We start from the raw sequence: 16,057 nt of genomic DNA on the forward strand, positions 1-16,057 counted from the left end.
AGTAAAGTGAAAAAATATATATTCTTTAACAGCTTTCTGTACTGATCCCTCCCCTTGAGAAATAAACACCTTTCACTCTTGAAATTCTGCTGAGAATTACCACAGAAATAAATAATAGGATCGATCTCGTTATATTAGTCAAACATTCATTTTCAAGTTGTTAGTGTCATAAGAATTTTAAGGAAACGTGCAACATATAAAGGGTTTGTCTGTATTTCTTCTAAAAGAAATAATTTAAAATATCAGTATTATGACCCCCCACTGTTGAGAAGATAGGAAGAAAAGGATGACGTGGGTGATGTGCAAGTAAGGGTAGAAAGTCATGTAGAATGAAGTTATACTCTCATCAAAGTGTTTTGCCATTTAACTAGCTCATCTGGTCATCTCAACTAGGTCATCTCAAATGGTTCATACCCACAATTCAAAAAATATTTCCTTGTATTACCTTGCTGACGCCATTGTACATGGCACAATGAACATTTGAAAGAAAGTCATGATGAAATGCAACAGCCTCCACCTTTTTTAACAGCAAATCCTCTCACAACACTAAAACCTAGCAACAGCCTCTGTAGTTTTAGCTTGTGCCTGCATAACCACTGGTCACTTTGTGTGCCAATGAGAGTGAAGTCTCAAGTACAGACCTTGGAATTATTGTCTGGCTCCATCCCATGTACATACATGAGGCTAAACATTAGGGACACAGGGTGGGTGAGGTAGCATCTTTTATTGGACCAACTTTGGTTGGTAAGAGTGACAAGCTTTTGAATTTATACAGAGCTCTTCTTTAGCTCAGAGCTTTGTGTATACTTGAAAGCATCTCTCACTCACTAATAGAAATTAGTCCAATAAAATATTTTGCTTTGCTTACCTTGTCTCATTAATATCCTGGGACACCCCCACCCCAGGGCTTCAACAATATTGGTAAAATAAACCTTCTTCAGTCTGGGGTATGGAAGCTGAAGTCCTTTATGTACTCGATCATCTATTATCAAAGGAAAGCATAAAATTGGGGTTTGGTTTTCATGGAAAATGGGTGTCTTTGAGGGGCTTGGGCATAAGTCCCATGTTACCACTAATCTTATCCATCCATGTGCAGAATACATTTTTATGTGCATCAAGGCATATGCAAATGGGCAACCCAGTAGAAACAAAAAAAATTGGTGGGGGTGCTTTGCTAATCAGCTATGCATTATTTGAATCTCTCTGGCTGCACAAGTGCACAACTTACAGGGGACACTGCTAAGCCTGATACTCTGTGGCAAGGAGGCACTTCGTTTCTTTATGCGGGTGTAGGCAAGAGGAAGCGTCTCAGTTGTATGGGATCATATTCCATAAACTTCCTGTTTTTTTTTCCTTTTACTTTCTTCACTGTACACCTGTGCTATCCTTGATCAAGCCCCACATGTCTGCTCTGTGTAGGACCAGTTACTTATGGAACATTTCTTTCCTCTGACCCAACTAGAGGCGAGTTTCATAAGGGATTTGAGAAGGGGTCGGAAACCCATAGTTCATAAGGGTTATCTGCCGGTGGCCCTCCAGATGGTTTGTTTATCTTAGCATCCCCAGGAATGGAGCCCTGCAGTTCCCAGTGGCTGCAGTTCACCATTCTGCACCAAAACTGGGAGGCAAGACCAAATCAATGTCTGAGATGCCTATATACAAATGCAAGAAGTATGGGAAATAAACAAGAAGAATTGGAAGTACTAATAAATGAATACAACTATGATATCGTTGGCATCACAGAAACTTTGTGGGATAATACTCATGATTGGAGGAATGTTGGTATTGAAGGGTACAGCCTGCTTCGGAAGGACAGACAGGGAAAGAAGGGAGGAGGTGTTGCCTTGTATGTTAAAAATGTACACACTTCGACAGAGGTGGAGATGGACATAGGAGATGGACGGGTTGAAAGTCTCTGGGTTAGACTCAGAGGAGTAAGAAACAAGGATGAGGTCCTACTAGGCGTCTACTACAGGCCCCCTAGCCAGGTGGAAGAGGTGGATGAGGCTTTCTTTAAACAGCTAACAAAATCATCCAGGGCCCAGAATTTGGTGGTGATGGGGGACTTCAACTATCCAGGTATATGTTGGGAAACTAATACAGCAGGGGACAGACTGTCCAATAAATTCTTGGATTGCATTGCAGACAACTTTTTATTCCAAAAGGTTGAAAAAGCTACCGGGGGGAAGCTGTTCTAGATTTAATTTTAACAAATAGGGAGGAAATTATTGAGAATTTGAAAGTGGAAGGATGCTTGGGTGAAAGTGATCATGAAATCATAGAGTTCACAATTCTAAGGAAGGGTAGAAGGGAAAACAGTACAATCGAGAAAATGGATTTCAGGAAGGCAGATTTTGGTAAACTCAGACAGCTGGTAGGTAAGGTCCCATGGAAAGCTAAACTGAGGGGAAAAACGGCTGAGGAGATTTGGCAGTTTTTCAAAGGGACATTATTAAGGGCCCAAAAGCAAGCTATCCCACTGTGTAGGAAAGATAGAAAACATGGCAAAAGACTGCCTTGGCTTAACCAGGAAATCTTGCATGATCTCAAACTAAAAAAGGAATCATATAAGAAATGGAAACTAGGACAAATTACAAAGGATGAATATAGGCAAACAACACGAGCATGCAGGAACAAGATTAGAAAGGCTAAGGCACAAAATGAGCTCAAGCTAGCTACAAGCATAAAGGGAAACAAGAAGGCTTTTTACAAATACATTGGTAACAGGAGGAAGACCAAGGAGAGGGTAGGGCCATTGGTCAGTGACGAGTGAGAAACAGTAACAGGGAATTTGCAAATGGCAAAGATGTTTAATGATTTCTTTGTTTCGGTCTTCACTGAGAAATCTGAAGGAATGCCTGACATAGAGAATGCTAGTAAAAAAGGGGTAGGTTTAGAAGTTGAAATACGAAAAGAGCAAATTAAAATTTACTTAGAAAAATTAGATGTCTGCAAATCACCAGGGCCTGATGAAATGCATCCCAGAATCCTCAAGGAGCTGATAGAAGAGGTATCTGAGCCTTTAGCAATCATTTTTGGAAAATCATGGGAGATGGGAGAGATTCCAGAAGACTGGAAAAGGGCAAATATAGTACCCATTTATAAAAAGGAGAACAAGAATAACCTGGGAAACTACAGGCCAGTTAGCTTAACTTCTGTGCCAGGAAAGATAACGGAGCAGGTCATTAAAGAAATCATCTGCAAGCAATTGGAAGGTGGTAAGGTGATAGGGAACAGCCAGCATGGTTTTGTTAAAAACAGATCATGTCAAACCAATCTAATAGCTTTCTTTGATAGAATAACGAGCTTTGTGGATAAGGGAGAAGCGGTGGATGTGATATACCTAGACTTCAGTAAAGCATTTGACACGGTCTCACATAATATACTTATCAATAAACTACGCAAATACAACTTAGATGGGGCTACTATAAGGTGGGTGAACAACTGGCTGGATAACCGTACCCAGAGAGTAGTTATTAATGGTTTTCAATCCTGCTGGAAAAGTATAACTAGTGGGGTTCCGCAGGGGTCTGTTTTAGGACCAGTTCTGTTCAATATCTTCATTAACAATTTAGATATTGACATAGAAAGTACACTTATTAAGTTTGCAGATGATACCAAGCTGGGAGGGGTTGCAACTTCTTTGGAGGATAGGGTCATAATTCAAAAGGATCTGGATAAACTGGAGAAATGGGCTGAGGTAAACAGGATGAAGTTTAATAAGGACAAATGCAAAGTGCTCCACTTAGGAAGGAACAATCAGTGTCACACATACAGAATGGGAAAGTACTGCCTAGGAATGAGTACAGCAGAAAGGGATCTAGGGGTTATAGTGGACCACAAGCTAAATATGAGTCAACAGTGTGATGCTGTTGCAAAAAAAGCAAACATGATTCTAGGATGCATTAACAGGTGTGTTGTGAACAAGACAGGAGAAGTCATTCTCCCGCTCTAGTCTGCGCTGGTTAGGCCTCAGCTGGAGTATTGTGTCCAGTTCTGGGCACCGCAGTTCAGGAAGGATGTGGAGAAATTGGAGAGGGTCCAGAGGAGATCAACGAGAATGATCAAAGGTCTAGAGAACATGACCTATGAAGAAAGGCTGAAAGAATTGGGCTTGTTCAGTTTGGAAAAGAGAAGATTGAGGGGGAACATGATAGCAGTTTTCATGTATCTAAAAGGGTGTCATAAGGCAGAGGGAGGGAACTTGTTCTTCCTTGCCTCTGAGGATAGAACAAGAGGCAATGGACTTAAATTGCAGCAGGGGAGGTTCAGGTTGGACGTTAGGAAAAAGTTCCTAACTGTCAGGGTGATCAAACACTGGAACGAATTGCCAAGGGAAATGGTAGAATCTCCATCACTGGAGATATTTAAGAAGGGGTTAGATAGATGGCTTTCAGCGATGGTTTAGAAAGTGCTTGGTCCTGCCATGAGGGCAGGGGGCTGGACTCGATGGCCTCTTGAGGTCCCTTCCAGTCCTACTCTTCTATGATTCTATGATTCCCAGCCAATGGGAGCTACAGGAAGTAGCACTGGGAGCAGCAGGCTCTGTGCCTGCAGACACACAGCCTAACGAATGGTCTGGTGGCCTGCCAGCTGCTAACCCTGATGACCTGTGTGAGGCTGGAGTGCCAGAGGTTCCCTGCCCCTGGAGTTGAGCAACACTAGCTCAGCCTGGAACTTTGTTGTCATGACACAGAACTGCCAGACGACAAAATCTCAAAGGCTATGTCTACACAGCAGAGCTATTATGGGATACCTCAGTATCCCTAAATAGCTACTCCATGTCTTTGATACATGCCCATTATTTCAAAATGTTTTTCAAAGTAACAGGTATGCTATTTTGACATCCCTGTACCCCTTGTTTCAGGAGGACTAAGGGATGCTGCAAAATAGCACATTATTTTGATATTTGGTGCTATTTAGAGAGTCCCAATGGCTGAAATAGCCTATTTAGAAATAAACACAAAATAAGAGACACAATTTGTGTAGTGCAAATTGCATCTCTTTTTTCAAGTTTAAGGTGCCATGTAGATGTTGCCAAATATGTTAGGAATATGCAATTGTCAGAAAATCATTTAACCTCTAGTAGTAGTAGCAGCATCCTTCAGTCTACATAGACTATGGATCACGCCCTTCGTAGTTCCATTTAACCTCTAGTACAGCAACAGTATCACAATGCTGCACCACAAAGAGGAGACTTTTAAACAAACAAGTGAGCATACACAGCAAACACAAACAGATCAACACCATGTTTCATTTATGTTGCCATTTCCTGACTCTTAATCCAAATACAAGACATGCTGAATAGTCCTGTAATTTGCTGAGTGCTGAACTCTTGTAGCTTTCATTGGAAGTTGAGAACACTCATCACAGGAGATGCTCAACATTGAGCAAAATCAAACCCATAAAGTCTGATTCACGACTGCCTATTTCTAGTGTCAGAGAGGAAGCAGATCTGAGATCCCTTTCTCCACACATTTCTGTACCCAACCTTCTAGGTCAGGAGTGGGCAAATAGCAACCTGCAGGTCGGATCCAGTCTGCCAGGGTTAGTCCATGTCAGGCGTCTTCTATATTTATCTGTGCCTCCACAGATTGTCCAGTGATCACAGCTGTCATTGGCCGCAGATTGCCATTCATGGTCAATGGGACTGGCAGGAATCAGTGTCCCGGCTCACACCTCTTCCAGCGGCTCCCATTGCTGTGAAAAGTGATCCACAGCCAGCAAGATCTGCAGTCGCCTAATACCTGCAGAGGTGCAGATAAATATAGTGGCGGCAGCCTGACTGGGTTCAACATGCTCAGGCTGCCACTTTTTTTATTGACCATCCCTTTTCTAGATAAAGTATGTTAACCCCATGCTTTGGTCTGCCCACTCTCGAAGAGTCTCTCTAGAATCCCAGTCAAGCAGCTTTCAGTCAGGCATGTGTGCGTATCCACCGTCTACCATGAGAGCCTTGGGTAATGAAACAATTGCACAGTTAAAGTCACTAAGGCTATGTCTACACGAGCCCCAAACTTCGAAATGGCCACTCAAATGGCCATTTCGAAGTTTACTAATGAAGCACTGAAATACATATTCAGCACTTCATTAGCATGCGGGCGGCCACAGCACTTCGAAATTGACATGCCTCACCGCCGCGCATCTCGCCCCCATGGGGCTCCTTTTTGAAAGGACCCCGCCTACTTCGAAGTCCCCTTATTCCCATGAGCTGATGGGAAAAAGGGGACTTCGAAGTAGCCAGGGTCCTTTCGAAAAGTAGCCCTGTCGGGATGAGATGCGCGGCCGTGAGGCGCGTCAATTCCTAAGTACCTTGGCCGCCCGCATGCTAATGAGGCGCTGAATATGCATTTCAGCGCTTCATTAGTAAACTTCGAAATGGCCATTTGCGTGGCCATTTCGAAGTTTGGGGCTCGTGTAGACACGGCCTAAAATATGGGTAATAATATTGGTTACTATTGATAACTGACCTAGAACATATTGTTTAACTCGGAACATTTTTTTTTTCCCAAAAGTGACTATCCTTATGGACATACTCATCTCTGCACTGACTCGTATAATTTCTGGTGCTGAAGAGCATATGCAATATATTTCTAATACATCAGATGTCATTGTTGGAAATGCTTTGACAACATTTTAGTACAAATTTCCTTTTCCCTCATACATGTGTATGTCTGTCATGTTCTGTTTATAATATCAGTTCTGAATTAATAAGTACAGTTTTTACAAATGACTTTTGAGGTTTTTATCTGATTACTACCGGTTTTGATCGTCTAATTAATTCTTTGCCATTATAATAAAAAAATCTAATTTATTTTTTTTTCATAAGCAACATTTTAGATACTTTTTGACCCCCTTCTCCCATGTTATGTGGGTGTCTCAGAATATTCCGTGTACTAGCCCCACAGCATACCTACCCTGTCCATTAGGTAACACTTCTCTGCCCATTTTACAGATGGGTTGCTGAAGCATGGCATGCCTACGCGAATAGTCCATGATCATGCACAAAGTTTGTGGCAGAAAAGGGAGTGACTCCTAGCTTTCTTAAATCCCGGACTAGCACTCTAACTATCAGACCATCCCCCCTTACTTGGCTGGTTAAGATCCATTCATCGTGTTCAAAAGAGGATACTGTGTGTTTTGATGTGGTTCTGCCATTTTAGGGTCTTAACCTGCAATCTGAAAATGTGGAAGAGGTGCATGTCTTTTCCTGTTCTGTTAGTAAAAATCAACAATAGCAACTTGGAGATGATGCTTTACTTTTGAGGTGGTGAGACAGTCACTGCGCAAAGCTGAGAGTTATTTACTGCTGTGAAGTTGTTTGATTGCTCATTGTTTTAATAGCTCTTCGATTACTATGTTTGCACTGCTCTTTTAACTCTAGCTAGCACATTATCACTGCCTGCAGTCCATTCTCTGCTATTAGCATAATTTGATAGCCACAGTTGGCACCTCCCTTTCAGACATTTAAGGGCATAACCATATTGTAGCTTATGATACTGAAACATTGCAAGCTCTTCGTGTCAGTGACACATTGCCAGTACACTATAGTTAGGATCAGTCATCTGAAATATGGAGAATAGGCTTATTTTCTTCACATTCCTAAAGTGCTCCGAGATCCCTGGGGAGAAGAGCTATAGATGTGCAACGAATGCTACTATTACTCTTCACACTTTCCCTACCATTGTGTTTATAATATTTCTTCATTAATCCTTATTTCTGTTTCCTTTCTGAAAAGTAGTTGTCCAGCTGATGAGTTAGAAAAGACACTATGCCAAATGCAAGTGTAATTCTAAATTTATCCTAACATAAATAACTCACTCTGCTTATCAACTCACATCACAGATCCTGACCCTTGCTGTGGCCAGCTCACCATCCCATAGTGTCCCTAATGCAGATAGGTCCAGCTTCAGAAGGATTCTTCCACAGTGGGGAAATTCCTAATGGAAGTAGGGCCACTATTGCACCTTCTCTGCTACCATATTGTATAATCATAGAGGCTATGTCTCAAGTAAAAGAGCCACTTACGGAACTTCAATTCAGCCCCTATTGCAGGGAGAGTCAGTAGGTGGATTGCAGGTGCTTTGGGGAAGACCATAAAATCTTTTTATTTACTTGTTATCATTATAAATATATTGTTGTAATTCTTCTTCTAGTATTTTCTCCTGAGTCTGGACTTTAACAATACCTTGACCAAGAAATTGAGATCTCAGTGAAAAATAGTGGATTACCCAGTCCTAATGTATGTCAACTTCCAGCTGTCCCTAAGGGACTGCCTGCTAGCTGAGACTAAGCAGAGCTCAACAAGCTGCAGACACACAGACACATGCCTTCCTTACTGCTCCTTGCCCCAACCTGTTCTGTATGCTGGGCCTCTAGCTGAAGTAGCAGCAGGGACTCCTTGCAGCTGAAGAAGTCCACAGCTGCTGAGATGTGTGTGGTTTCTGAAGTAATACAACTCACACAGGGCATGGCACGGCATCTGACCCAGCGTGCTGAGTTTCTTTCTCTACTGTAGAGGTAACAGGCTGTTCCTCCCTTTGAGCATTTAGCGCACATTTGAAAGACATTGGAGCCATCACATATGAAGAGCTATGCACATGCCTGTTCTATAGGGATGCTGATGTCACATTCTAAAGAACTAGCTTTTCTATTTCAATGTTGTTGGCACTGTTCAACTGACCCATCATCCTCTCATTTCTTACAGCTCCTCGATTTTGAAACCAAAAAGTCCTACAGCCTGAAGGTGGAGGCAGCCAATGTGCATATTGATCCGAAGTTCATCAGCAATGGACCATTCAAGGATACTGTAACTGTAAAGGTAGCAGTTGAAGATGCTGATGAGCCACCCATATTTTTAGCACCGAGTTACATTCTTGAAGTACAAGAGAATGCAGCACCTGGTGCTGTTGTTGGGAGAGTACATGCCAAAGACCCTGATGCTGCAAATAGTGCTATAAGGTATGCTTTATTAATCAAGTCCTGTCATTTATATAGAGAAAAGCAAGATAACCGGTTAGTTTATATGATGGTACATAGTCAATTGTATGGTACGGAGTCAATTATCCTCTTATTTGCATGTGTCTTTTCATAGCAATTCAGTTTGCACATATTTAGGGCATATGGAAGGTACAATTTATTATTGCTGTGTCTGCATACCAGCACGTACTGGTCACTATTACCAGACAGATGGTCATCAGTTTTTTCAGCGTAGCTAGAATAGAAACAACTGCAGTAGATAAATATTGCTGTGTGGTTACTATTGTCAAGTGTTTTACACACACACACACACACACTCTGAGGCTATGTCTACGCAGAAGCATTATTTTGAAATAAGCTATTCTGGAAGGCTGTGTCTACGCTAGACCCTTTCTTTGAAGGGGGGCATGGAAATGGCAGAGATTGGGGAATATCAATGAGGCACTACCATGCTTATGCAGCACCTAATTAACATAATGTCAGCCACATGAATTTCGAAGCTGCCAACTTCGAAGTGCTGACAGTCTCGATGCGGGCACTTTGAAATACGTGCCAACTTCAAAATTCCCTCACTCCCAATTTGTTTTGGGAGTAAGGGAATTTCAAAGTTGGGCACATATTTGGAAGTGCCCACATCTAGACTCCCTGTCAGTACTTCAAAGTTAGCAGCTTCTAAATTCGCGTGGCTGCCATTACGCTAATGAGGTGCATCATATGCGTGGCAGCATCTCATTGATATTCCCCAGTCCGTGTCATTTCCATGCCCCCTTCAAAGAAAGGGGGTAGTGTAAACATGGCCAAAGAGATGTTCTGAAATATCTGATTTTGAAATAACACTGCTACACACAAAAAGCATTTCAAAATATCCTTAGCTATTTTGAAATAGAGCATCTACATACAATAGAGCATATTTCAAAATAAAGCCATTGGACGCATTGGCTGTGTCTACACGTGCATTCCTCTTTCAAATGAGGCATGCAAATTAAGGAAATCAGAAATGCAAATGAGGCTCTGATTTATGTATCTTTTGAAAATAAGCACCATCTTCAAAAGAAATCATTTTCCTATTTTGTTTCAGGAAGAAAGGTTCTTTGGAAGATGGGGTTTATTTTTGAAAGAGCCCTGTCTACACTGCTTTTTTTCTTTTGAAAGAATCTCTTTTGAAAAATATGCAAATGAGGCACCAGCTATGCAAATTAGCATCTCATTTGCATTTTCAATTTCCTTCATTTGCATGTCACTAGCTGGGTGGATGGGGAAATCCACAGCCCCGTGGCTGGAGCAGAGAGACAGTCATGGGGTCCCTGGCTGGGGGGCAGGGAGGTCCACAGTCCCAGCCTGGCCCACTCCCAACACTCCTCTGGTCTGCAGCTCCACATGCACCACCTGGCCCAGCCTGCACCTCCTACAGGCACCACTGCTGCAGCCTGGAGGAACAAGCCTCCACCTTCTCCACTGGAGCTGCCACCAGGTTTTAACCCTCCCTCCCGCTCATGGCCCCAAACTGTCCCCACTCTCCCCTTCAACCCAACATTCACTTACCTTTCAAAAGCAGTGCCACATGCTGTCACTCATTCACCGAGTTAGGAGCACTAGGAACCAATCAGAGATTTTAATGTGTATTTAATGACATTTTAGTGTGCCTCTTATGGGTTTTCGTATACAAGCAAAAAGTTGGGAACTAATTGTGCTTGTATAGCGAGGGATGAGTGTATCGTATAAAAGCCTGGCAATGCAAAATGCCTCTGATACATAGATATTAATAAATAATGGAAATACATTTTCATTAGAAAGGTTCTTGATAAAATCCTTTGTCCATTTTCTAAGCATGCTTCTGAAAACTGTATTAAAAATAATGAGATATGCTGTTGAACAAACATTGAAACATCAGGCTGCAAAGTTATTCTTTTGTCTCATACTCAATTTTTATTTCCTACAAGGTATTCAATTGATCGTCACACTGACCTTGAAAGATATTTTAGTATCAGTCCAGAAGATGGTTACATTAAGACCATAAAAACTCTGGATAGGGAAGAAATTGCTTGGCATAACATCTCTGTCTTTGCCACTGAAGTCCGTAAGTATTCCAAAGAGGATTTCAACTCAGTGATATAAATACTACATTTGTCCCATTGTTTATCTGGGATATAACAGCTGGAATAATAAAAGCAGGAATACTTTGGTTTTTGTTTATTTTTTAACTTTAATAAAAAAGCATTATAGTTTTTTTTTTGTCTCCAGTGTTTTGTTTTTTACTTATTCTTATAGATAACCGACATCAGGAAGCCAAAGTTCCTGTAACAATTAAAGTCCTTGATGTCAATGACAATGCTCCAAAATTTGCATCAGCCTATGAAGCATTTATTTGTGAAAATGCTCAGAGCAACCAGGTATTTTCTGTCTGTTACATTCCCCTGATATTGGAAGTTCTTTATTCCTGTGTTGGACCTCAATTCTGTATGGAATTTGAAAGCTGGATTGCTATTTTTAAGTTCTGACAAAGGTGCCAAAGGAAAACAGAGAGGCACATTTTTGTATTGGCATCAAAATTGAAATAAATTATTATATGGGTACACACACATGAATACAGAATACGTATCAAGATTTGAGATTTTACAGGCAATGGTCATAGGTGCATGTCATTAAATATATAATGGAAGCAAGGGTAGGAGTTACCTTGCACAATCCTGAGGCCATTCCAATTATCAAAGAGACACTTAGTTCTAAGACAGGAAGTATAGAGGTACTTACAGAGTGTAGCCACAAATTTATCCATTCATGGTCTGTGTACATTTCATCCTACTGGAGATTATCCAGTGTATTTTGTGCACAGGATTGAAGTAGGGATTATTTTATTAACACAACTTTTGTCAACTTTATGTTTGCCAGTTTTGGGGTGAGGTTTTGCTAATTTCTTCAGACTTGCCCACATTTGAGCTGAATATGATGCATATTTTAAAACATTTGTATTGACTAACTGTAGTAAGAGAACTAGTTCTCTGTTTTAGTTTTTTGTCTATAATATTTTTATGAGAAAATAATATTTTTTTATTTTTCCTTTTGCTTTCAAAATTCAATATTGCCAAAAACACAACTATATGAATGCAACATATGATGTACACAACAAAGGCACTATTTGTTTACAAGCTACCTTTCTTTTACAGCCATTTATTACAATTACTGCTGATGACAAGGATGATACAGCCAATGGACCGAGATTTATCTTCAGTTTACCACCTGAAATTATTCACAATCCAAATTTTACGCTGAGAGACAACAGAGGTTTGTATCAAGGTTCTCCATATATTAGTGTTCAGAGCTGTGAAAGTAGAAAACAAATGGGTATTATAATTTTATACAACAGTGTTTTCATTAACCCTGACTGATTGATTGCTTTTGAGAGTTTTGAAAAAATAGGCAGGAAATATAACTAATAGTTAGAGACAGCATTTGGAGTCATTCAATTCACGTTCACTGGCCTTCGTATTCAGAAATATATTTTGGAAATTACATGGCACGCTCTGTGATAAATGCATTGACATTACAGCCACAAGAACAGTAAACAGAAAATTCACAATAAATAGAAGATCCATAATTCTCTTTAGTTAAAGTAGTAGATAGTTGACAACTTTAGGAACTCACCATAACCCATGCTTGACTCAGCATGGGCCCTAGGATTAGTTGTGAGGGAAGGTAGGAGATGGTGGGTTTTCACTTAGTTGTGTTTCTCAATTTGTGGAAGTCCGGGGGTTTAAATCTGGAGTAAATCCAATGCCACTGCAAGCTTGTCTGTGGGAGGGAGAGTGCAGATCCAGTTTTTCAATCTGATCCATTATCCAGATGAGGACCAGTCACAAAATCCAGCTTCTACTTGCCACTTCCAGTGCACAAAATGTGGGATGTTCTTGAATCCATATTGGCCGCAATAAGATGAGGTAAACCTTCTGGAGCTGGGCATGGTGACCTCTAGCAGAAACGCCATAGGAAGGTTGTGGAAACAAGAGTGAGAGAAACAGAAAAAAGCTATATCGGTCTTCATGAATATCTCTATGCAGATTGATGAATTACAATAGTGCATAAAGCAAAATGCACTTGCAATAGTAAGTACTTAGCAAATTCATTTTAAAAATGATAATTTCCCTATAATAGCAAAATTGTTCAAACTTGAAGGAAAATGCTTATTAGTACCTTTAATATGAGAGAAAAAGCATATTTATTTCCCTAAACTCCAATCTCGGTTTAAATCGTGAAGCTAGAGAAATTATTTCAGACTGACAGCAAGATAAAAGAGAACAGGATGTGATTACTTACATCCAGCATGAACTTTTTAATCTCAAACCTTGTAACATTGACAAAACTTCCTGTATCATTTTGACTTGATTTCCTCATTTCTAAACATTAAAGGAAGAGGTAGGTGTAATCAGAACTCCCTGGGCAAATTTCTAATGCATTTTAAAAAAAAATCTTATGGATATCTACACTTAGGTTCCTCAGCATAGCATTTGTATTCTCAAATGAAGTGGACAAATATATAATTTTATAAAATTTATAAATATAAAATATTTAAGTACAATTTAAAATAAAGGGAAAGATAAAAAGGAAAGGAAAGCTATTTTGTTGCATATAATTTAAAGAAAAATACATAAATAAATAAAAATAAAAAAATAAAATGTGTTTCACCTTGAAAGATATTTTAAAGGCAGTGTATCGAATGATTGCATGAAAATATAATGGACTAGCATTTCATCTTTAGAGACCCAGTCCAAAACTCAGACAAGTTGTTAGGCAATATCAGCTAAATCACCAATGGATATGAGTGTGCATCACAAACCCAACACACAGCTTGGCACCATTTGACATAACTTCCAGTCTATTCAAGTGTGGTTCAGGACTAAAATAGCAGGGCCATCCCACATCAGAACTGAGATACAATGAAGCAGCATTGTCCAGCTGTACTGAAAGGAAGGAGGAAAGATGCTTGATTTAGATTTAATCAGGCAGCAACTTTATTATTAGATGTCTGGGAATACCCGGTAGATAACAGTATACAATGCAGGTAACTACCCATGGGGCTTCCACCGACATTTTCCATCAAAGTCCCTCCAGCATATCTATTGCAGGTACCTTACTGTCCACTCCATCACCCCATAGGAGAAGTAAGGTGGGCTATGAGAAAGAGGTATTGGCTCCTGAATATTATATCCGTAGGAGCCCTAACTACTTCACCATTCCGTTCCTTTCCTTTCCTAGCACCAACTTTGTAAGTTCTTTATCAGGGCATTTATCTGGTCACTGAACATCTTCCTTACTGAGCACCCACACTGGGCATACACCACAAGGAGGCTCCAGCAATTGGCTTTGCTGCCTCCTCACCAAACCCAGTTAGTTCCAAGACACCTTCCAATAAGCTTTTATGTGGCAGCCCTAAATCACGTTACTCCGCCCAGTTTGAGAGCTGAAGCCCAAATGCATTCAGTTGCACGCTCCAATATACAGACGATTGACTCCCACAACTGGGTTGCCATGTACCACAATAAACATCCCTTCTGATGGGCCATATAGATGAGCAGAATACTGGATCATCCTATACCAAAGCTCCACAATACCAGCAGCATCTGCTTGTGTTCACCAGAAGCTCCCGCCACAAGCCACCGCAATCTGTTGAATGGAAAACAAAACAGGGCATCTGCTAAACCAGTATCCAACCCCAAGCATGCACCTAAGAGAAAATGAGATATTAATGCTTAAAGTTGGGCAGCTAACAACCTATGCCCCTGCAAACCAGAAACACGTCCTTTTACTGGGAGTGAGCTGTAGTATGCCTGTCCTTGAGTTCAGTACAATACCCAGATATGTTAATCAAATGGAAGGGCCCTATCTTTTGTCCTCTGGCAGGAGTAGCTGGTTCTCAGAGTAGGGCAGTCACTTCTACAAACATCAGATTCATCTGTCTTCGTTTCTTTTCTTTTCTTTTTCTTTTAATAAAAGTTACCCAAGATAAGAAGGGTTTTATAATGGAAATGCAGATGGTCTGCTGAATGTCGTGCCTTTACATGACAGTATTGAAATATTTTATTTCAAGAAGATGATATTTTAGGTCCCTTGAATCTCTATCCATATAATTTTGTTTTAGAAAAGATATATCATCATCATCACCATCATCATCATCACCGCCACCACCACCACCATCACCAATAACCGTGGGCTCAGTACCTGTTGGTGTCTGATGCCTCTCTCACTATGTCCTTCCATCTTTCCCTATCCGGTGCAGAGTGGCTTAGTTTCTGTAGACTAGCTCTGCACCAATCTACTATATCATCTATCCATTTTCTGTGGGGTCTGCCTCTCCTATTCGAACCATCCATTATGCCGAATACTAGGATCTTGATTTTTCATTCGTCGTTCATTCTGCAAATATGTCCAAATAGTTGTAGCTTCCATTTTATAACCTTCTGCAGCAGGTTCTCTTTTGTCTGTATCTTCATATATAATTCCTCATTGGTGACCTTCTGCATCCATCCTATTCCCAGAATCTTTCTGTAACAACTCCCTTGAAACGCAATATTCTTCTTTTCGAATCTTTCGTTATCCCCCATGCCTCACATCCATACAACATGCTGCTGAATACACATCTTTTCAAGACGCTCAGCTGCGTTCTTAAGCTAACTGCTTTGCTTTTCCAGATCTTATCCATTGCCTTCAAACTCGCTCTTGCTTTCACTATTCTAGTCACTATTTCCTTCTTACAGTCTAGATTATACGTTACGTTGCTCCCCAGATATGTGAACTTCTCTGCATTTTCTAGTTCAATACAAAAGATACATAGTGCAATGACATCCTTCTTTCAGTCACTTTTTTCACTTTGCTGTCTCTCCATCATTTTCATGCATTCTTTAATGGAGTCATGAACATTTGATGTGACAAATCCAACTGTTTGGTTAATGTAAGACTTTTTGGATTAAAAAGGTGATGTTAGGGGTGGAAGTGAAAAAGTTAAAATTGTAGGTACTTCTAGTAAACCTTTTCAGAGTGTGTTATAATTTGCAAGTCAAATGACTTATGTAATCATTTAAAGTTT

The 16,057-nt window shown here is 40.4% G+C and overlaps 1 protein-coding gene across 5 annotated transcripts in view; it reads left to right on the forward strand.

The window, feature by feature from the left end:
* CDH11 (cadherin 11) overlaps positions 1-16,057 on the forward strand; it is a 138,533-nt gene that overhangs the window by 114,255 nt on the left and 8,221 nt on the right. For all 5 annotated transcript variants that reach the window (XM_075008323.1, XM_075008328.1, XM_075008324.1 and 2 more), the window contains 4 exons: positions 8,708-8,961; positions 10,920-11,056; positions 11,248-11,369; positions 12,144-12,261. In XM_075008323.1, the coding sequence (XP_074864424.1) occupies positions 8,708-8,961; positions 10,920-11,056; positions 11,248-11,369; positions 12,144-12,261 (631 nt within the window). The remainder of the gene's footprint in view (positions 1-8,707; positions 8,962-10,919; positions 11,057-11,247; positions 11,370-12,143; positions 12,262-16,057) is intronic.

Source organism: Carettochelys insculpta, chromosome 14 (assembly GCF_033958435.1).
Source record: "Carettochelys insculpta isolate YL-2023 chromosome 14, ASM3395843v1, whole genome shotgun sequence".
Lineage (NCBI taxonomy): Eukaryota > Metazoa > Chordata > Testudines > Carettochelyidae > Carettochelys > Carettochelys insculpta.